We start from the raw sequence: 23,231 nt of genomic DNA on the forward strand, positions 1-23,231 counted from the left end.
CTTCAACTAGTTCTAAAAATTATTGCACTTAAAAACTACTTTCCAGGCTAGGGGAAGCATAATGGTTATGCAAAAAGACTTTCATGCCTGAGGCTCTAAGATCTCAGGTTCAATTCCCTGCATCACTATAAGCCAGAGCTGAGCAGTGCTCTGGTCTCCTTCTCTTTCTGTATCTATCCCTCTGCATCTCTGTGTCACTGAAATGAAATAAAATAAATAATAAAGAGATTTTTAAAAAACTGTTTTACTACTTAATCAAACCCTTTTATAAATGCAATGAGAGTTAAAATTCTAAAGGTATACAGAGTACTCTAAACCATCTCCTTTCTATGTCAACATACTTTAAGAAACAAATTTAAGAGCAGTTCAAACACTACATTTTTAAAAAGCTTATAAAGTAAGTCTATTATATTCACCCTCTCACAACCCACAAATCAAATTCTGCATAATACATACTGTAGAAAATAGATGAAGTGAGCTATAAATTATTTATACTACACATGAATTAGAATAAAATTGTCCAAAAACCTTCACTACTTTTCCTAGTTTCCTAACTTTGCTACGTTCTCTTCTAGGGGTTGCCACAATGTAGTTCACAAGGCAATGCAATGAAATAGGAAAAGAAAATATCTGAATGCCTTTTCTGTTGTTTTTTTTTTATCCCTGGAAGTAAGAATTAATTTTACTAAATTTGCTATATGAGCTGACACTCTCCCTCACATAACTTGGAGACCACACCAACAGAAAAGATAGTTGAGTTCTAGGAGACGGGTGATCACATAGTCAAAGAAAAAAGTCTACTTAAGGTTCTCAATATTCTACATATAACGATTTCTTTCAAATTTATTTGCTTTATCATACTGATGCAAACATAGCTTACCTCATCCTGAACTCCACTGGTAGTAGTCAACTTGCTCCCATCAGTAATTGTAATAATTATTGCTGGTTCCAAGAAAAAAGGGTTTCTTCCCTAAAGTCAAGAAACATATCAACCGTGTTAAGGTCTAGTCTTTCATTTTTCTGAGAAAACCAATTTCTCAGAACAGTGTACAAATAACCACCCTCTCAAATTTCATATACAGTAAATAGCTTCAATGAATTCGAAAAGAACATAGGAAAAAAAGTAAATAAACAGTATCCAAAAGAGTGAGATTAGACACAATATAAATAGATGGATTTTTCTCCCTCCTTGTAACTTACAATGAGCATCTGTGTAAGAAAAGTATGTATGTTTGTTTTGTTTTGTGGAACTGAGTCTTCATACCTGTGCAATTTCACTGTACTAGGCTGTTATTATTCAATTAGAAAAGACAGAGAAAGACCATATTACTGAAGCCTCCTCCACTGCCACAGAACTGTCCACATGGTGACGGAACTCGAACTCTAGTCCCACACACAACAATGCAAGCATCCTGCCAAGTGAGCTTTCTCCAGGTTTTAAAAGAGATGTTGTAACAACTAATATGTGATAAAGGGGCCGTAACCATTCAGTGGAGTAAAGAAAGTCTCTCCAACAAATGGTGCTGGGAAAAATTAGACAGCCACATGTAGAAAAAATGAAAACAGAACACCACCTAACATTATATACTAAAATAAACCAAAACGGATCAAAAACCTGAATATTAGGCCAGAAACACTAAAATATATTGAAAAATCAGTGAAACATGTAGGATCTAAACATCAAAGTTGTATTTGGAGACTTCACTCCATAGGTGAGTGAAAAGAAGACAAGAGTAGTTCAATTCTAACAATTTAACAAATTTTAGATAACATAGTATTTTCTGGCTTTGTTTTATTTTATTATTATTATTTTTTTTACCACAGCACTGCTCAGCTCTGGCTTATGGTAGTGCAGGGAATTGAACCTGGGCCTTTTAGAGCAAAAGAGAAAAACACAACACCAAAGATTCCCTCAGAGCAGCAAGGTATTAGGCTGAACATGAGTCTCCCACATATTAAAAAGCAGGCACCCTCATTAGGTGAACTATCTTGCCTGCCTCTACCTACATATCTCTTTAGGACAAAAGTGAACAAAGGGTAGAATTTCCACCTAAGTAAAGCTTCTTTCTGAATTAAAAGGTATCAAATTCTCTGCTACTAATAGTCAATAAAGGACAAAAATGGGAGTCGAGGGAGTCGGGCGGTAGTGCAGCGGGTTAAGCGCAGGCAGCGCAAAGCTCAAGGACTAGTGTAAGGATCCCAGTTTGAGTCTCCGGCTCACCACCAGCAGGGGAGTCGATTCACAGGCAATGAAACAGGTCTGCAGGTGTCTTTCTCTCCCGCTCTCTGTCTTCCTCTCCTCTCTCCATTTCTCTCTGTCCTGTCCAACAATGATGACATCAATAACAACAACAATAGTAACTACAACAATAAAACAACAAGGGCAACAAAAAGGAATAAAATAAATATTAAAAAAAAAAATGGGAGTCAGGTGGTACCGCAGCGGGTTAAGCACAGGCTGCGCAAAGTGCAAGGACCAGCCTAAGGACCCTGGTTTGAGCCCCCAGCTCCCCACCTGCAGGGGAGTGGCTTCACAGGCGGTGAAGCAGGTCTGCAGGTATCTTCCCCTCCTCTCTCCATTTCTCTCTGTCCTATCCAACAACAACGACATCAGTAACTACAGCAATAAAACAAGGGTAACAAAAGGGAATAAATAAAATAATTTTTTTTTAAAAAAAGGACAAAAATTGACCAAGGAGATAGCAGTTTATGTAACAGACTTTGTCTGAGACTGAGAGCTCCCAGGTTCAATCCCTTGTACCTGAGCCAGAGCTGAGCAGTATTCTGGTCAAAATCATAATTTGAAGATGAAAAAAATCCAACGTTACTGAATATGATGTGAAATAATCTATAACATAATTATCATAAATATATGGAATTACTTAGATCTTGACAAAATGCAGATTTTGGCTCAATAGGTCTGGAATGGAAACAAATGTTCCATACTTCTAATTCTAACATGACTGCAGCCAAGAAAATGATAGTATCTACAAATACTTACAAACGCAAGACAATAGAGGGTTCATATATCTAATATCCTATGATTCCATAATCTCCATCTTACATATGCCTAACACTCAACTCCTAGCATATTACATTGCATATTCATTTTTACATAGTTATTATAATTACAACCTAATCTCCACTGGGGGAGCAAAATAAATAGGGTGCTAGTAATGAAATTTTGCAATCAAGTCACACAATTTATAAGTGGCATACATATTTTTCAGTGGGTTATCAAAGAAACAATGATTCCAGATGGAAAAAGCTTCCTCTGATCAAATGAAATCAATGTACAAGATATATCTTCCAGAAGATTTTGAATGCAGAATAGCATTCAAATGTTACAGAAGTCTTGAGGGAGAGAAAACTTTATTTACTTTGCCTTCCTCCCTAACATTCTCATAAACACAGGAACTGGCAATATTCATCCCTACCTCTGGGCTTTAAATGTTTTTCCTACCATCCATCCCCCAAGTACATTCCATTCAAGTGCTAATCATTCTTAAAGCCAGCTAAAGTCATCCTCTCCTCCACTGACTGTTCTTGCCTTGAATAGTCAATGGCCATCTCCAATTGTCACCCTTCATTTCAATATTCTTTTTTTCTTCAGGATTATCACTGGGGCTCAGTGCCTGCACTACAGATCCACTGCTCCTATTGCCAATTTTTCAGTTTATTTTATTTTTTTATTTTTGAATAGGACAGAGAGAAATTGAGAGAGGAAAAGAAGGGAGGGAGAAAGACAGACACTTGCAGATCTGTTTCACTGCTTGTGAAGCGACCCCCTGCAGGTGGGGAGTTGGGGGGGGGGTTGAACCAGGATCCTTGCACAGGTCTTTATGCTTCTTACTATGTATGCTTAACCTGGTGTGTCACTGGCTGGCACTCTCATCTCCAAATTCTAATAGTAGTGGTTTTTAAATTTAAGTAAGTAATGTATAAATAGAATATTTCTTCAAACAAAACTGGAGTTGGAGTGGTTTCATGCAATACAAATAACATCACTACCCTACAACAATTACCCTTTCAAATAAACCTGAATTTAAATCTCATACAACAGTGTGAATATACACTAAAAAGAAACAAAATGGCAAATGTTTCATGCTTATTACTACAAGTTTTAATACACCATCTAATATTATTTGCCACTGTTTCATGTGTTTGAGTATACTGACAGCAAGGATTATGTGGTATTTCTTCCACAGTCATATCAACATAAAATAAGCACTGGATACATAAGTATTCACTGACTCACTGATTAGGTATTACCCAAAGGGTGGTCCAGTCCACAGAACTACCTCAAATTATTCAAACATCAGCAAGCTTTGAAAAATATAAATGTTACCTTTACCTCAATATAAATGACTGTTCTCTAAGTTCATGAATTTACTAATCTAAAGGAATACATCTCCCCTTTTTCCACCTGTCAAGGCACCCTGTCAGTGTGTCAAACATTTACTGAATGACTACCATATATTAGGCTCCATGTTAAGTGTGTGGCACATAAGTCTACAATAAAACAACATATGTACATACACATAACAATAATTCTCTTCTCCTGGTCTCTATCAACAGCATTAAAGTCGCTACAATAACCAGTCTCACAATAGAGCACAGACATTATCATGCAACAGAACCAGTTCAAGCCCCTCAGCCATCTGCAGGGAGGAAGTTTTATGAACAATGGAGCAGTGTTTCAAGTGTTTTTCTTTCTCTCTGTACCTCTCCCTCTCTTGTTTCACCCTTTATTTTTTAAGTTTTATATATTGGATAGAGACACCTAGAAACTGAGAGGGTAGGGGGAGATACAAAGAAACCTGCATACATGCTTTACCACTCACAAAGCTTTCGCACTGCAGGTGGGAGCCAGGGGCTCGAACCCAGATATTGGATTCTCAAGAATGAGGTCCTGGTTTTTAACTCCAGTATTAAATAATAAATATGTCAGAGTGACACTCGGGTTCCCTCTCCATTTCTCATCTTCATTAGTAAACAAATCTCTAAATAATGTCAAGACATAATCATTACCATATACTATTACACTATTAACATTGGTGACAATTTTGGTGTCAATGTCTTCAAGTTTATTAATTCTCAAGTATGTATTTCCACAATAACTTAGCTACCCCCCCCCCCGTCTGTTTTTCTTTCCCAACCAGAGCACAGCTTAACTCTGCATTATGGTGGTATGGGGGATTGAACCTCAGACCTCAGAGCCTCTGGCATAAAAGTCTTCTGCATAACCACCAGGCTATCCTACTGGTCCTTACATTCTTATTCTTTTTTTTTTAATATTTACTTATTCCTTTTTGTTCCTCTTGTTGTTTTATTGTAATTATTTATAGGACAGAGAGAAATGGAGAGAGCAGGGGAGACAGAGAGGGGGAGAGAAAGATAATAGACACCTGCAGACCTGCTTCACCGCCTGTGAAGCGACTCCCCTGCAGGTAGGGAGTCAAGGGATCCTTACGCTGGTCCTTGCGCTTTGCACCACATGCGCTAAACCCACTGCGCTGTCGCCCGACTCCCACATCTTACTCTTAATAAATGCTTACAAAATAACTCAATTTGAGGACAGGGCTTATGAAAATTTCAAAATTCACTTTGATCATAAAAATATATAGATCTTTCCCACAGTTATCATATCTCCAAAAATAAACATCATGCTCTACTACAACAAAGGCAGCTAGTAGATGAACTCTAAGTTTACTTCTGGAGTTAGCAAAATAAACTTGGACATTTGATTCACAAAGTATGGTTTCTTGGCATAAATTTCTGGCCAAGAAAAATCGCTAGGAAATATGTTGCCAAAAAAGCCAGTGATATTTTACTTCTAGAGCTATTTACTAATTTAAGATATTTTCACTTAGAATTCTCAACTTTAACTTTGAAAAGTTTCAAAGTTAACCCAATTACCAAATAATGTGATGATAATATTAACTATCGATTGTCTTTTTGAACCCTAAGACAGCAGGAACCTCACATCTCCACTATAGAGCCTCTACTTCCCCCAGTCCTGGAACCCTTGGATAGGGCCCACTTTCCCGTATGCATCTCCCAATCCATACCAAATAATATTGCATCCACCAATCACAACCTAACCAATGCAACGATTGCCACCTCAACATGCTTCACCTCAGACTGTGTCCAGAGACTTCACGTGTGGAATGACAACCTTCAGCTTCATTACTCGGGTGAGACCTTTCCTTTTATAGTACACTCTAATTTCATCTCAGGTGGTTCACTTTTTTTTTTATTATTTTTTTTAATACTTTATCTTTATTTATTTATTCCCTTTTGTTGCCCTTGTTTTATTGTTGTAGTTATTGTTGTTGTCGTCATTGTTGGATAGGACAGAGAGAAATGGAGAGAGATGGGGAAGACAGAGAGGAGGAGAGAAAGATACACCTGCAGACCTGCTTCACCACCTGTGAAGCGACTCCCCTGCAGGTGGGGAGCCGGGGTTCGAACAGGTGGTTCACTTTCTAACAAAGTCTCATAACCTAGATATACACCAGTTTCTGTGAGAGAGAGCATATGTTCACACGTATCCATAAACTACTGCAAAATACATCCCTGAAAGCAGAAGTACACTAGAGTTTGCAGTGAGTACCTCCCTAACACTTCCTCTCCACTATTCCAAGCTTTGGGTCCATGATTGCTCAACAATTTGTTTGGCTTCGTATGTTAACTCTCTTTTCAATCACCAGGTTCCAGATGCCATCAGGATGCTGGCCAGGCTTCCCTGGATTGAAGACCCCACCAATGTGTCCTGGAGCTCAGCTTCCCCAGAGACCCACCCTACTAGGGAAAGAGAGAGGCATACTGGGAGTATGGACCGACCAGTCAACGCCCATGTTCAGCGGGGAAGCAATTACAGAAGCCAGACCTTCTACCTTCTGCAACCCACAAGGACCCTGGGTCCATGCTCCCAGAGGGATAGAGAATGGGAAAGCTATCAGGGGAGGGGATGGGATATGGAGATTGGGTGGTGGGAATTGTGTGGAGTTGTACCCCTCCTACCTTATGGTTTTGTTCATTAATCCTTTCTTAAATAAAAAAATTTAAAAAAAATAAAAAATAGATAAATAAATCACCTTAAAAAAAAAAGAATTCTCAACTTTATCAAAACAAGAATAAGAGTTTTATAAATACAAAAATAATTCGTTTAACTACTTTCAACAATATTGTCATAGCATATTACAAATTAAGTAACGTATAAACTCTCAAAAGAAAATTTAAAGTGCATGACCCAGTGACTAGAACTTGGACTTAAAAGCATGAAGTCCCAAGTTTGATGGCCAGCATCACATTGCCGAAGTGATGCTCTGGTTTTCTCTCTCGTTTAAATAAGTTGTTAAAATCTTTTTAAAAAAGGAAATTTAATGTACCTAGGAGCTGTGCAGTAGTTACAAGAACAGAACTGAAATACAAGGTACTGAATTCCCAGCACTGGATATGCTAGAGTAATGGTCTAATTCAGAACCATTTTTTTTTTCAGTATGTACTACCTGTACTATTTTTTTTTTTACTTTAGCCTTAAATCATATAGGTGTATAAGTAAGTATCCTATGAAATCAGTCCAATCTCCAGCTATACTTTCCATTCAATAATTCATTCTCACTAATACAGTTTTGAGCAGGGCACTGGCATACCCAGTTGTAGTGCACACGTCACCATACACAAGGACCCAGGTTCAAGTCTAGTCCCCATCTATGGGGGAAGTTTCATAAGCAGCAAAGCAAGACTGCAGGTATCTATCTCTCTCTCTCTACCTCTCTCAACCCTCTCAATTCCTCTCTGTCCTATCAAATAAAGGTTGTGTGTCTGTGTTTGTGTCTGTGTGTGTGTGTGTGTGTGTGTGTGTGTAAGAAAATACTGCTTTGGCTATTTTTGTAAAGGATGAGGAGGTTCACTGAGAAAAGACACAAACTATAAATATATATTCCAAATAAATGTCTAGGCAGAAACTGCCTCACAAGATTACAATTAAATCAGTATTTCCAGGCCAGAATAATGTTTTGTTTTAAAATTCAGAAAGATTATCACTCTTATAATTAAGATCAACTGGTATTAGTCTTGACACAAAAACTCTTTTATAATCATCATCAAAATTTAGTAGTTTTAAATAGTGACTTTGACTATAAACAAAAGATCACTGAAGGGCCTCTTGTGGGCTTCTTCAGGACCACACTCTTACGATGAATTAACAATGATAAAGAATGTCCCACTTTTCGAAGGGAGGCTGGGTCATCCTACTCTGCTACTCAAGGAATATTGATCCTGAAATGAGTGCAGCCTAGAATGTTTCCAGCTGTGACCATGGACTGATAGTGACTCAGATGTTATACAGGTTCCTGAGCTAAATATGCATGCATACATACATACATATATATGCTCTGGGTCAGACTGAAGTGATAGTTATTGTATTGATATGTTTTCTCCAAGTTTGGGAGCTACTCTCTGCCCTGATCCAGCTTTATAGTCCTATTCTCAACTCTTACACCATCTTCCCAGACAGCCTTCATGTTAGCTATCAAGCTCCAGTAAAAATTACCAAAGTCAGGGGCCCCTAGGAACCTACCTAAAATAGACTTCCTAGCTTCTTTTCACACTAAAATACCTACTCTTATTTGCTCTATTCCTACTTTTTGGTTCCTGTTTATTAAACATTTTTGTCCTACTTTATATCTTACTGCCTTTTAATTACCAAGTTTTGGATGTTACTATGATCCCATCCTGACATCCCTGGGCAGATGACCTCACCAATGTGTCATGGAACCTTACCTCTCCAGAGCCCTATCCTACTAGGGAAAGACAGAAATAGGCTGGGGGTATGGAACAACCTGCCAATGCCCATGTCCAGCAGAGAAGCAATTACAGAAACCAGAATTCCCACCTTCTGTACCACATAAAGAGTTTTGGTCCAGGGACCAGACAGTGGTGCATCCAGTTAAGCGCACATAGTACTAAGCACAAAAGACCCACACAAGAATCCAGGTTATAACCCTCAGCTCCCCACCTATGGGGAGGGGGGGATGATTCACAAGCTCCTCTACCTCCCCTCCTCTCTCAATTTCTGTGTCCTATCAAATAAAATGGCCACCAGGAGCAGTGGATTCGTAGTGCTGGCAATGAGCCCCAGTGATAACCCTGGAGGAAAAAAAAAAAATTGACCCATACTCCCAGAGGGGTAAATGTTAGATGACCATAGGACTCTGAATTCCAATTCCTTCAGAACCCAGAGCGAGAAGAAAAGAGAAAGAAGTGGGGTGGGGGTGGGGGGAGGCACTTGGAAGTAGTAGGTGTGATTTACAAAGGAAGAGAAGGCAAGGCCATAGAAAAAAATGGGCAAAGAATATATAGATAGATAGATAGTTATAGAAATAATAGTCAACCTACATGTGTGATCTTGGAAGAACTAATTCAGTTTCCAATGGAGGGGGAAGCTTCACAAGTGGTGAAACAGGTCAGCAAGTGCCTTGTCTCTTTCCCTCTCTTTCTCCCCCTTCCCTCTCAATTTCTATCTGTCTCTACCCATAATAAGTATTTTAAAAAGTTACTAACTTGAATGTGAAAAAATTTAAATGCTCAGTAATTGATAGGACTAAATAATACTGCTTCAAAGTAAAGGTATATAAACTCAGTGTATCTGAAGCATGAATAATTTCTAAGAATCTTGAGTTTTTCATGTGTACTATAGTCTAAAGAAGACTACTCTCAACAAATTCACTTGAATACAGAGAGCTTACTCTGTCATGCCCAAATCTGAGATTCTAAGTTGACTGACCCCCACTTTATAGAAGGAAGTTTTGGTGTTGTCTTTCTCTGATTCTCTGTCTATCTTGGAGGGGGTTAAAAATTGGCTTGAAGCTATGAAGCCCCAGTGATAAACCCTCTCCCACTCAAAAAAAAAAATTACCTTTAGTAATACTGAAAAAGTAGTAGAGGCAAACTGTTTATATTGGAATAAAAGAGTAATGAGGTTATATATCCATTACATTCAATGGGATGAGTACTATCAATTAGAAAAAAACTACTCCAGTGAATCATGTATTGATACATAGGCTAGAAACATAGTAGAAAGATTTATAAGTATCAACGTCAAAATTAAAACTTATTTTCAAAGGCAGGTAAAGTTACATATCAGTAAGGAAGAAAATTAATTTGACTAATAAATCAGACTTGCTTATTTCATCAAGATTAACCAACTCCTTGTGTTATTAATTAATTGCCAATTTAGATATATTGGTTTTCCAAAGTCTAGTTAAAGCACATCTTTAACCATGTGGTTACATCCTTCTAAACATTTACATTACAAATATAGTCTACAAAACAACACAACAGTTACTCTACCAAAAAAAATGGAAACTGAATGTAGCATTTCAGCATACAAACATCTACAACTGAAAATGAAGAGGATCTCCCTTGTAGAGCACACTGTAGCCATGCATGAGGGCCTAGTTCCAGGCCTCCAGTCTATTACATGGGAGCACCTACACCAGGAAAGCAGTGCTATATAGTCTCTCTCTTTCTCTAATTCTCTACCTTGAAAAGAAAGGTTCACATGGAGAGACAGGAAGTAAGATGAAGGGACATTTGGATGTAATATTAAGTGTATTGTGACTTGGAAAGGAAGAAAAGGTGGGACCTATAGGAGAAGTACAAATATAAGCAAATATAAGCAGATAGTTATACAAATAACAGTTAAAACATATCTGCAATCTTGGGAGAACTGCTGTAGCTTACAATGGAAGGACTTGGGATCAAGACCTCTGGTGGTAGAACAGTGAGGATTTGTACCCCTGTTAATCTTATAATGCTGTAAATCAATATTAAATCACTAATAAAAATTAATCAATAAAAAGAGAGGTTCAACAGGAAGCAGTGGAATAATGCAGGCACTAGTCCCAGCAGTACCACCCTAGTGGCAAAAAAAAAAAAAAGAAAATGAGAAGCATCTGATGATCTGATGTTGTATATGAAAAAACAAGTAAACATTTATATTTAATTTAAGAAAGCATTTAACATTTGAAAAAGTTTAATCTATTGTGTTCCATATGGCTGAAGGCCAATCTGGAAAATATTTAATTTGGGTAAGACATAATACATATCAGATGTAGAGTATCTTACTTTGTGGAAAATACAGAATCTTTATTTTCTAGGAATGGATTTGTGGTAACCCAATTTCAGAAAGAGAAAATATTTAAATAGTTTCCGAAAATCCATCCTAGTTATACTCCCAATTCAAATACTCATCGATGCTTATACTAAATACTACTACTCCAAAAATTTAAAGATTTAAAAGCTTCAAAATTGATGACATTTCTTTTTGGGGGGAAAAGCACACAGGGCTGAACAGTGGCACAACCAGTTAAGTGTTCACATACCTAGGACCCAGGTGTGAATCCCCGGCTCGCATCTATAGGGGGGAGCTTCACATACATTGTAGCAGTGCTTTCTCTCTCCCTCTACCTTCCCTCTCAATTTCTGTCTATACTGTTAAATAATAATTTTTAAAAAAAATTAAAAGCACATTTTATTTAAATCTATTGTGGATTTTTTTAGTAGCTTTCCTAACAATACTTACAAATTTATGGTTTTGTCTTAGAAATGAACTTTATGAAAAGGCAGATGCCACATATTAGAATGCATAGATCTTGACATTTTAAAATGCTGATACAGATCACAAAAATGAAAATTTAAGAACATAACTCATATTAGGATTTATATTCATTTGCATTAGTCACCATCCACTTTGTATAAAAAAATTTAGAAATGATGACTTTTCACTCTTCCTACTGATTTAGGACTAATTTTCTAGATGTAATGTCTTAGGCGGTTTTTTTGGTTTGTTTATTTTCCTTCTCTTTTGGTTGTTACTGGGGCTTCATCATTCAGGCTCAGTGTACAAGCACACATACTTTTTAAGACAGAAAGTGAAAGACACCACAGGACCAAAGCTGCCTTCAGCAGAGTGGAGGCCAGGCTTAAATCTGGGTGGTGCCCATGACAAAGTAAATGCACTTACTATCCAAGTGAACTCTTGCCAGCCTTTTATATATTGTTTTAAAATTTTATTTATCTATTTATGAGTAAGAAAAAGCACGTGTACCAAAGCATCACTTAAACACATGTAATGCCAGGGCTCAACTGTGCCACCTAGTGGTCGTTCTTGGTTTCTCTAATTTACTGATTGAGTAAATGGATTAACAGCTAGAACTACAGAACATATTACACATGCTATTAACTGATAAAGAATATAAAAGGGGTCAAGCAGTGGCACACCTGGTTGAATGCATACATAAGGACTGGGGTTTGAACCTCCCCCAATCCCCACCGGCGGGGGTGGGGGGGAGGGTAAACTTTTATAACCACTGAAGCACTTCTACAGGCGTTTCTCTCCTTTTCTATCTTCCCCTCTCAATTTCTGTCTTATTTAAAAAAAAAAAAAAAAAAAAAAGGAGGGGGGAGTAAAAGAGATAGCCACCAGGAGCAGTGGATTCAACATTCTGGGAGAGCCTCAGCAATAACCCAGGTTGGGGTGAGGGAGACAGCATAATGGTTATGCAAAGAGACTCTCATGTATGAGGCTTCAAAGTCCCAGGTTCAATCCCCGAAACTCCATAAACTGTTGTAAGCCAGAGCTGAGTAGTGCTCTGGTCAAAAATAAAATAAAATAAACTTGATAGGAAGAAATATACATACATATATATGTATATATATAAAATATAAGTTAACAGAAAATATCAGTGAGACAAGAAATGACAAATACATTATTTTCCTTATTCTTCATAATCCAGAACTACAGTATCCTGTCAACTTGGGTTTTTTGTTTGTTTTTGTGGTAGCCTAACCTTTCACAAAACACTAAATAACAATCATCTTCAACTCCTATGACCAAAAATAATGTTTTGGTTTTTTTTAACCCTTCCAGAATAATTGTTTGGCTGCTTCCAGGTGACTTTCACTGATATCTCCTAACACTTAAGTAGGCTCAACAGTTTTAACAAAAGCAGTTTTCTTTTAATATGACAGCATCAATCATGTTATTTACTAGTTATAAGCTACATTATATAACAGATAAAAGCTACAATTACTTTTTCTCACACACTCAGAACTTTTTATTTCAATAATAAGACTTTTTTTAAAGTATATGATCCTTCTAAGGACTTTCACCAAGATTCCACACACACCCCCCATTTGGGCAAAATGATAGGGGGAAAAAAATACATATATATACACATATACATATATGTATATATATACATATATATATATATAACATTTTCCATATCAAAAAAGGTCCATATCAAAAAAAGTACAAGATAAGCAAGCATATGTACAAACTAAAATTCTGTTTTTGATGGGGGGGGGGAGAGATAGCGCACGCGCGTACACACACACACACACACACACACCCTGTGGCACTCTTCTTTCTCCACTTTTGAGGAGGTCCTCCCCATGCAGGTGAGGAACCAGGGCTTGAAACCAGGTCATCACACCTTTTTTTTTTTTTTTTTTTGCCTCTAGGGTTATTGCTGGGGCTCCATGCCTGCACTACAAATCCACTGCTGCTAGAGGCCATTTTTCCCCATTTTTATTGCCCTTATTGTTTATCGTTGTTGTTGCTGTCGTCATCACTGCTGTCGTTATTGTTGGATAGGACAAAGAAAAATGGAGAGAGGAGGGGAAGACAGAGAGCAGGAGAGAAAAACAGACACCTGCAGATCTGGTTCACCGCCTGTGAAGTGACTCCCCTGCAGGTGGGGAGCCAGGGGCTCAAACTCGAATCCTTACTCTGGTCCTTGCACTTTGCAGCACCTACGCTTAACCCACTGCAACACCACCCTCCACCACACACACACACACACACACACACACACACGTATTTTATTATATAAAAGCAACTCTGGGGCAAAGAGGTAGATTACCAGATTATCAGATATACCCTGACATGTATACAAGCCAAGTTCAAGTTCTAGAACATAGGTGGTTTAAAAAATTTAGATGATAATGACAACAAACATAACCCCCAATGCTATGGTAAACGAAAAACTCAACCCAGAGAGAATGAAATGGTACATGCATGGGGCTCCAAGTCTAAGAAAAAAAAAAAAATTGCCTTGGTTGATTTTACTTTTTTCTCTATATAAATTTACACTGCAAAAACGATCACACACTTTATTTACACTTGACTCTTCGGATGTGAACATTATCCTTCCACAACTATCTCCAAATGAATTCTAAAATAGGTTGTACTTTGAAAATAAAAAATATATTTGTTTTTGAGTACACACGTGGTTAGGCAGGTCAGCAGGTGTCTAGCTTTATCTCTGTATCTTCCCCTCCTCTCTCAATTTTTCTGTCCTATTGTATAAAAAGGAAAAACTGGCCACAGGGGCAGTAAATTCTTAGTGCCAGCACAGAGTCCCTGAAATAATCCCAGAGGGGGAAAAAAAAAAAAAAAGAGTGTCTCTATATACCCACAGCTCCATTTTTAAAATTCAAGTAATCACATAACTAGTTTATGACCAACTGCTATCTTATAAAATGCCTAAAAATTATTAAGAAATCTACTATTTTATCCTTTCTGGTCCTTCATTTCTTCATCAATAACATGAGGAAGATAAAATAAACCTATGGGTCACATCTGGCTGAACACATATATTATACAGTGTGCAAGGACCCGGGTTCAAGCCCTCAGCCCCCAAATGCAGGGGGAAAACTTCAAGAGTGGTGAAGCAGTGCTGCAGGTATCTTTCTCCCTCTCTATCTCCCCATTCTTCTCAATTTCTGGCTGTCTCTATGCAATAAAGATAATAAAAAAAAATTTAATGAAAGTACCGTATAAAAAAATAAAATTTAAAAATTAAACACTTAACACACTTTTAAATCCAAAGGCAATGAAGCTATTAACATTAAAAAGCCATTGATAGATAGGAAGTTCAATGAGGGGAGTCAGGCTGAAGCGCAGAAGGTTAAGCACACATGGCGCAAAGTGCAAGGACAGGCTCAAGGATCCCGGTTCAAGTCCCCAGCTCCCCACCTGCAGGGGAGTTGCTTCACAGGCGGTGAAGCAGGTCTGCAGGTATCTATCTTTCTCTCCCCATCTTCCCCTCTTCTCTCCATTTCTCTCTATCCTATCCAACAACAACTACGACATCAATAACAGCAACAACAATAACTGCAACAACTACAATTAAACAAGGGCAACAAAAGGGAATAAATATTAAAAAAAAAAAAAAAAGTTCAGTGAGGAGGCCAGTGGTATATTGGACTGAGGTTCAATCCCTACTCCCCACTACAGGGGTGACACTGAGTGGTGAAGCAGGTTTTTAGGTATCTCTGCCCCTCCCCTCTCAATTTCTGTCTTATCTAATAAAAAACAGAAGATAAAAATGGTAACAGTGGATTCACTGTGTTAACACTATGAAAAAGAAGAGAAAAAGGAAGAAAAGAAAGTCCAATGAAATGTTGTCAGTAAGATATTATTTATTTATTTACTTATTGCCAGAGTACCATTCAGCTCTGGCTTATGGTGGTGCATGGGGATTGAACCTGGGATCTCAGACATGGAAGTCTGTTTGCAAAAACATTATCTCCCTAGCTCGAATTTTTTTAATAATCTATATAAAAATTCACTAATTCTGCGGATCGGGTGGTGGCACACCCAGTTAAGTACATTTAGTACTATGCACAAGGACCCAGTGAAGGATCTGGATTCAAGCCCTAGCTCCCCACTGGTAACAGGGATGCTTCACAAGTAGTGAAGCAGGTCTGCAGATGTGTCTTTCTCTCTCCTTCTCTATCTCCCCTTCCTCTCTGCCCTATCAAATAAAACGGGGGGGGGGGGGGGGCGGAAATGGCCACTAGGAACAATGGATTCAGTGTTGGGAGCAATGGATTCATAGCATAACTAATAAAATATTCACTAGTTCTCACACTGAGAATGAGGTATTTAACTTACATACTTAAAAAAAAAAAGCTGGGTAAATGAAGAGTAATCAGGAAACAAAGACATATTCCATTTATGTTCTAGCAGTCACAAATGAAGTTTATATAAATAAACTACTTTCTAAATAGAAGCAAGGCTGGTACTTATGAGCATTAACCAACAGAAAGAAAAATTGTCCCCCAAAAAATATTTTACGCAGAGTTTATAAATTCGAGTGAATGACTATGACTATGCTAGCTAAACTAAGTAGTGTGGGAACGGAGAGATAGCTCACCAGGTTGCGTATGTGTCCAGATTCAAGGTCCAATATAACACGGGACTAACATTGCATGGGCAAAATTATGGTACTGATGTCTCTCCCTGTTTTGTCTATCTGAATAAAAGAGTAGCCCAGGAGAGATGAAAATGGACATGTGCAAGTTTTTATCTTCAAACATTTTTCAAGTAATAGAGTATTATACAAATGTAAAGAAATTTACAGCATAAGCCACTCAATCTTTTAAGCTAATTCTGACCACAAATGACTTAAACCAAGATACATAACAGGAAAGGTTTCATTAAAATATTAGGTTTTATCCTGGCCTTTTAAATTTCTCATTGTATAGTTCACATAATTACTAACACTCTCTACCATGAAAATCCAACTATTTGAAGTAGAACTTACTACTTATGCTTTTTGTACTTATAATTTCAATAATTTCTAACTACTGTGAAGATATCCTCAGGACATTCTTTTTTCGTCACCAGGTTATTGCTGGGGTTCAGTTCTGGCACTATGAATCCACTGCTCCTGGCAGCCTTTTTTTTTTTTTTCCCTTCCTTTCTATTTTATTGAATAGGAGAGAGAAAGTAAGGAGAGAGGGGACTGAGGAAGAAAGACACCAGCAGACCTGCTGGCCAAGAGGTGGCCAGTGTATAGATTTGGACTCTCAAATATAATGTCCCAAATTCAACCTCCAGCACTGCATATGGTGGGTGATTACCTGGTTCTGGTTTCTGTTATGTATCCTCCCACCATTAGAAAATAGATATAAATAAATAAGCTGGGCCACCAAGAATATTAAAACCAGTATACAAGAAAGCAACAGAATGAAAAGGCCTCTCCAAAGTCCCAGATTCAATCCCCTGCTGATCACCATAAGCCAGAGCTGAACAGTGGTCTGGGGAAAAAAAAAACAGAACGAAATGGCCAAACTTAAAATGGGAAAGAAGTATTTGCAAGTCATATATCCCATTATGACTTAGTCGCCAAATAATTAAAGAATTTATTTACCTCAGCTACTAAAATAGCTCACCTGGAAGAGTACCTGGTTTGCCAAGCATCTGACTACAGTCAGAGTACAGCCCCACCACACTAGTGACGCTTCGGTGTTTTGTGTCTATCTTGAAACCCAAATGATGACAAAAAATAATTACAGTAATATCTACAATTTGACAACAATAGAACTTTAGAATGAGCAGACATCAAACTAAGCCAACAACAGCAGCAACAATAACAAAAAAAGATGATCCCATCCCAAAATGTGGAGAGGATATGAACAGAATATTCACCACAGAAGAGATCCAAAATGCCAACAGACATGAAAAAATGTTCCAAGTCATTGATTGTCAGAGGAATGTAAATAAAGACAATAATGAGACACCACTTCATTCCTGTGAGAAAGTCATACATCAGAAAAGGTAGCAGCAACAAATGCTGGAGAGGTTGTGGGGACAAAGGAACCCTCCTGAACTGCTGTGGGAATGTAAATTGGTCCAACCCTGTGGAGAGCAGTCTGGAGAACTCTCAGAAGGCTAGAAATGGTCCTTACCTTATGACCCAGCAATTCCTCTTCCTGGGGATATATCCCAAGGAATCAAATCAGCAATCCAAAAAGATGTATGTATACCTAGGTTCACAGCAGCACAATTTGTAATAGCCAAAACCTGGAAGCAATCTAGGTGTCCAACAACAGATGAGTGGCTAGGTTGTGGTATATAAACACAATGAAATACTACTCAGCCATAAAGCATAATGAATCCAATTCATCTTGGATGGAGCTTGAAGGAATCATGTTAAGTGAAACAAGCCAAAAAAAGATGATAGGCTGAATCTGAGAAATAAGAGCAGGAAGGGAAACACAAAGCAGAACTTTGACTGGGTTTGGTGTATTGCACTAAAGTAAAGGATTCTGGGGGGAGAGTTTTCAGGTCCAGATGCAAGATGGTGGAGGAGAACCTAGGCAGGGGTGGGAGTTTTTTGCAGAAAACTGAGAAATTTTACACGTGTACCAGCAACTGTATTTACTGTAAACCATTAACCCCTGCCAATAAAAATAAAAAGATAAATTCAAACTGTACATTAAAGGAAAAAAAAAAAGTGAGCAAAGAGTAGCCCAAAAGGTAAAACAGTAGATAAGGTATCAGACTCTCAATCATCAGAGTCCTGTGTTTGTTCTCAGAATCACATGTGCCAAAGTGATGCTCTGGTTCTCTTCCTCTCATTAGTTAACACATCTTTTAAGCTTTAAAAAATAAATATGGGAGTTGGGTGGTGCCACACCTCATAGTATACATATTACAATGCACAAAGACCGTGGTTCAAGCCTCCAGCCCCCACCTGCAGAGAGAAAGCTTTTCCTTGAGAGCTTGTTTGGAGGTTCTAGCAGGGGAGCAGAGCTACTCATATACCCTTGACCAAACACCGGTCCATCTCTATTCAGGGAAGGCCGTCCTCTTCGACAGAGCGTGCAGCTTCGGGAGGGATGCACATGGAGCGGTGAGGGAAGAAGGGGACACCCACCTACCCAGCCAGGTCAGCCGAATCAACCCTGGCAATCAGTGGGGTGACAGATGTCACAGCCAGATCACCCTCACATCTGAGAGAAAGCTTTTCCAACTATGAAGCAGAGCTGCAGGTGTCATCCTCTCCATTTATCTCCCCTCTCCCTCAATTTCTGTCTCTATGCAATGAATAAGCAAAAATTTTATTTAAAATAGTAAACAAGGGAGTTGGGCAGTAGCGCAGCAGGTTAAGCGCAAGGGCCGGCATAAGGATCCCGGTTCGAGCCCCCAGACCCCCACCGGGGAGTCGCTTCACAGGCGGTGAAGCAGGTCTGCAGGTGTCTATCTTTCTCTCCCCGTCTTCCCCTCCTTTCTGCATTTTTCTCTGTCCTGTCTAACAATGACAACATCAATAACAATAACAACTATAATAATATAAAAAAAAACAAGGGCAACAAAAGGGAAAATAAATATAAAAATATAGTAAACAAAATGAGCAAGGAAGGGTAAAGAGGTACAGCTTAGGGATGGAGCACATGTGTGTCACGTATGAAGTTCTAGTTGAGAACAAATTAAAAATAAGAAAAGGACTTGATAATACTACAAAGACAACATAAAAATGATGTGTCAGCATGTGAAGAGATACTCAATGGTAACTAGGGTAAATGCAAATAAACAAGCGAGATATGACTTCAAACACACAAGTATAGCTAATGTCCAAAAAAAAGAATATATGCTATATACAAATAAGTTTAGGGGGAGGGGGCAGGTGGTGGTGCACCTAGTTAAGCACTCATTAAAGTACGAAAGGACCCAGGTTCAAGCCCCTGGTCACCACCTGCAGGGTGAAAGCTTCATAGGTGGTGGTGAAGCAGGGATGCAAGTGTCTCTCTGTCTCTCTCCCTCTCTATCACCCCTTTCCCTCTCTATTTCTGTCATTATCCAATAAATAAAAATAGTAATAAAATAAAAACAAGTTTACAAGTGGGAGTAGATAGCATAAGGGTTATGCAAACAGACTCTGATGTCTGAGGCTCTGAAGTCTCAGGTTCAATCCCCTGTACCACGATAAGCCAGAAAATAAGCAGTACTCTGGTAAAAATGTTTGACAAGATTGTGGAAAATGAGATTTCTTGTATACCATTAGTTTGTATGGAAAATAATACAACTATGGAAAAAATGGTGAAGTCACCAAAAAAATGAAATAGGGGGCCGTCTGGTAGGGCACCTGGTTGAGTGCACATTACAATGTGCAAGGACCCAGGTTGAGCCTCCAGTCCCTACCTACAGGGGGAATGTTTAACAAGTGGTAAAGTAGTGCTGTAGGTATCTCGCTCTCTCTCTCTCTCTTCCTCCCCCCTCAATTTCTCTGTCTCTATCCAATAAACAAAGATAAAAAAATATTTTAAAAACCAATAAAAAGTACTAATGAAATATAAGTAAATAAAAAATTAAAATAGAACTACCATATGATCCAATAATTCCATTTCAGATTAAAGCAGAATATTAAAGAGATCAGCACAGGGTTTTCCCAGCAGCATTATTCATAAAAGAAGCAACCCAAGAACATAAATGGAAATGATGGGTAAGAAAAATGTTGTATAGCATCTCAGAAGGTGGCACAATGGATAAAGCATTGGACCCTAAAGCATAAGGTCAGTTAAGAGCATCGCAAGTCCCAGAGTGAGACTCTGCTTCTCCACCACCCCTCATTAATAAATCAAGTGTTTTTTTAATGTCATATATTCTTTGATCTTAAGAAAGGCCTATCACATGCTACAAAATATGTGAATCTTGAAGACACTGTGTAAGTGAAATAAGTCAAGTCATAAAGAAACAAATACTCTGATTCCTCAGAAACAGTAGAGTGAGGAAGAGTTATTATTTAATCGGTACAGTTTAGTTTTGTAAAAGTTCTGGGTATTACCTGAACTAACAATGTTATCATACTTAATTCTACAGAACTAACATTATAAAATGCTAATGACCTTAGTCTCTACCACAATGAAGAAAGCCTGAGTGGTGTGGTTGATTTCCTTATCTGACTATAGCTTATCTGACAAAGTCAGCTGGAAGCAGTGAAGTCCAAGAGATGACTAAAAAAGAGAAAGACGGTATGACTAATTTTACAATTTAACAAAATAAAAAAGTCAGTGAAATAGCTCATTTGGATAGTGTGCTACTTCACCAAGTTTGAGCCTGACCCCAATCACACTTAAGGAAGCTACAGTGCTGTAGTATCTTCCTCCTACTCTCTGCCTCAGTCTCCACTGAAAACAAAAAAGGAAAAGTCCAGGAACATAAATTTACAAACTACCATTCACCACTATGTTTCTAATTCATATTCCGTATAGTAATGTTCTAGCATAATAATCTTTCTTTTGAAAAGATTTCTACAAGTTAATAATTACTAAAGTACGGCAGTCTAAGAAAAACCCAAACTGGAATCAAGTTTTCATTATTTTGCCTACCAACACTAATAGAGAAGCCTAACAGTTTATACTACCTGAGAATTACTACATGACTGCTGTACAGAAAGAAAGAAAAAGTAACATTAGAACTTTACCTAAACTAACTTAATTTTACAAAGAACACTTTATGCTAAAGAATAAAATTAAGAGGCTGTGGAGACAGCATAATATTCTGCAGAAGACATTCATGCCTGAGGATCCAAGCTCCCTGGTTCAATCCCCACCACCATAAACCAGAGCTGAGAAGTGCTCTGGTGTTTCTCTCCTTTTCTGTCTTTTTCATTAAAATAAAATAAACATTAATAAAAAAATTAAATGAAGTTGGTTAAAATTATTCTAAGTTTAACATGAACTTGTCTGAAAATAACTATTTTTCAATGAAATAAACACTTTGCATTGAAAATCCTCAAAATGTAAAAGTATACTGAATTCCCATTAAGGGTACTGTCAAGTGCTGTCTTCACTGAAAAGACACCTAAACTATATCTAAATGGTGGGACTGTGTCAACAGTAGTGGTACAGTGACTGGGCTATTGTGGTATGTAGTCAGGTCTGAGAGAAAAATATTAAATTGCAGGTCACAGTACTATTTAGTTAAGTAAATATAACTGGAAACTAACTTAAAAAAGGAAAAGGAAGGAAGTCGGGCGGTAGCGCAGCAGGTTAAGCACATGTGGCGCAAAGGCAAGGACCAGCATAAGGATCTGGGTTCGAGCCCCGGCTCCCCACCTGAAGGGGAGTTGCTTCACAGGCGACTTTTTCTCCCCCTGTCTACCCCTCCATTTCTCTGTTCTACCAACAACAAAAACAAAACAACAAGGTCAACAAAAGGAAATAAATATATATATAAAAAAAAAAAGCAGAGGGACATGGTGGTGGTGCACCTGGTTAAGTACACATATTCCCAAGCACAAGAACCTGGGTTTGAGCCCCTGCTCACCACCTGCTGAGGGTCCACTTTATGAGCAGTGAAGCAGGTCTGTGGGTGACTATAATTTCTCTCTGACCTATTTATAAAAATTAGGGGAAAAAAAGAAAGGACTTTGCTAGAGGACTGGCAAAACTCACTTCAACAGTACACTTGCTTTGTCATGTGCATAACCCTTATAAGTTCAAGCCCAGCTCCAAAGCACTTTAGTTCTATGTTGTCTATCTCGTCTGTATCTATCAAAAGAAAAAATAATAATGAGTCAGAACAGTGAAGCCTTTATGATGGGGAAAAGGAAAAAAAAGGCAAAAAAAGGCTAGGGTTATATAGCTCAGTGATAAAGCACATACCTCATATGCATGAGATCCTGGGTTCAAGTCTCAGCAGTTCTTCAGACCCCCCCAAAAGAACAACAATGTGGGAAACATAAGCTGATAACAGAAAAACTTGAAACATAAAATAAATCAAAAGGCTGGGTGGTGGCATACTTGATTGAGCATACACTACACTGCACAAGGAGTGGGTTTAAGTCCCCATCTCAATTGGGCGGTGAGGGGGCTTCATGAGCAGTAAAACAATGTTGCAGGTATCTTTCTCTACCTATTCCCTATCCTTTCACCTCTGTTTGACTCTATCCAATAAATGAATTTATTTTTTCCCCAAGGGTTATCGCTGGGGCTTGGTCCCTACACTATGAATCCACTACTCCTGGAGGTCATTTTTCCCATTTTTGTTGCCTTAGTTGTAGTTATTGCTATTGTTGGATATGACAGAGAGAAACTGAGAGAGGAGAGGAAGACAGAGAGGGGGTGAGAAAAACAGATACCTGCAGACCGGCTACACTGCAGGTGAAGCAATCCTCCTGCAGGTGAGAAGCTGGAGCTCAAACCAGGATCCTTACATTGATCCTTGTGCTTCATGCCATAAGCACTTAACTTGCTGTGCTACTGCCCAGCCCCCCTAAATGAATGTTTTTTAAAAAAAGAATATCAAACCTATACTTAAAAAAAAGGAAATCAATCTAAATATAAAGCCTTAATCAGACCTCTAATAATTTGGTTTATACCCCAACTTTAGATAATTAAGGATGATTCAGCTTTTCAGCAGC

At 38.2% G+C, this 23,231-nt stretch overlaps 1 protein-coding gene across 4 annotated transcripts in view; it reads right to left on the reverse strand.

Moving 5' to 3' along the window:
* INTS6 (integrator complex subunit 6) overlaps positions 1 to 23,231 on the reverse strand; it is a 112,644-nt gene that overhangs the window by 84,016 nt on the left and 5,397 nt on the right. For all 4 annotated transcript variants that reach the window (XR_009550766.1, XR_009550767.1, XR_009550765.1 and 1 more), the window contains exon 4: positions 881 to 970. Coding sequence is in view for 1 of the 4 variants with exons in the window: in XM_007521561.2 (XP_007521623.1) it covers positions 881 to 970 (90 nt within the window). In the remaining 3 variants the exon portion in view is untranslated. The remainder of the gene's footprint in view (positions 1 to 880; positions 971 to 23,231) is intronic.

This window comes from Erinaceus europaeus, chromosome 7 (assembly GCF_950295315.1).
Source record: "Erinaceus europaeus chromosome 7, mEriEur2.1, whole genome shotgun sequence".
Taxonomy (NCBI): Eukaryota; Metazoa; Chordata; class Mammalia; order Eulipotyphla; family Erinaceidae; genus Erinaceus; species Erinaceus europaeus.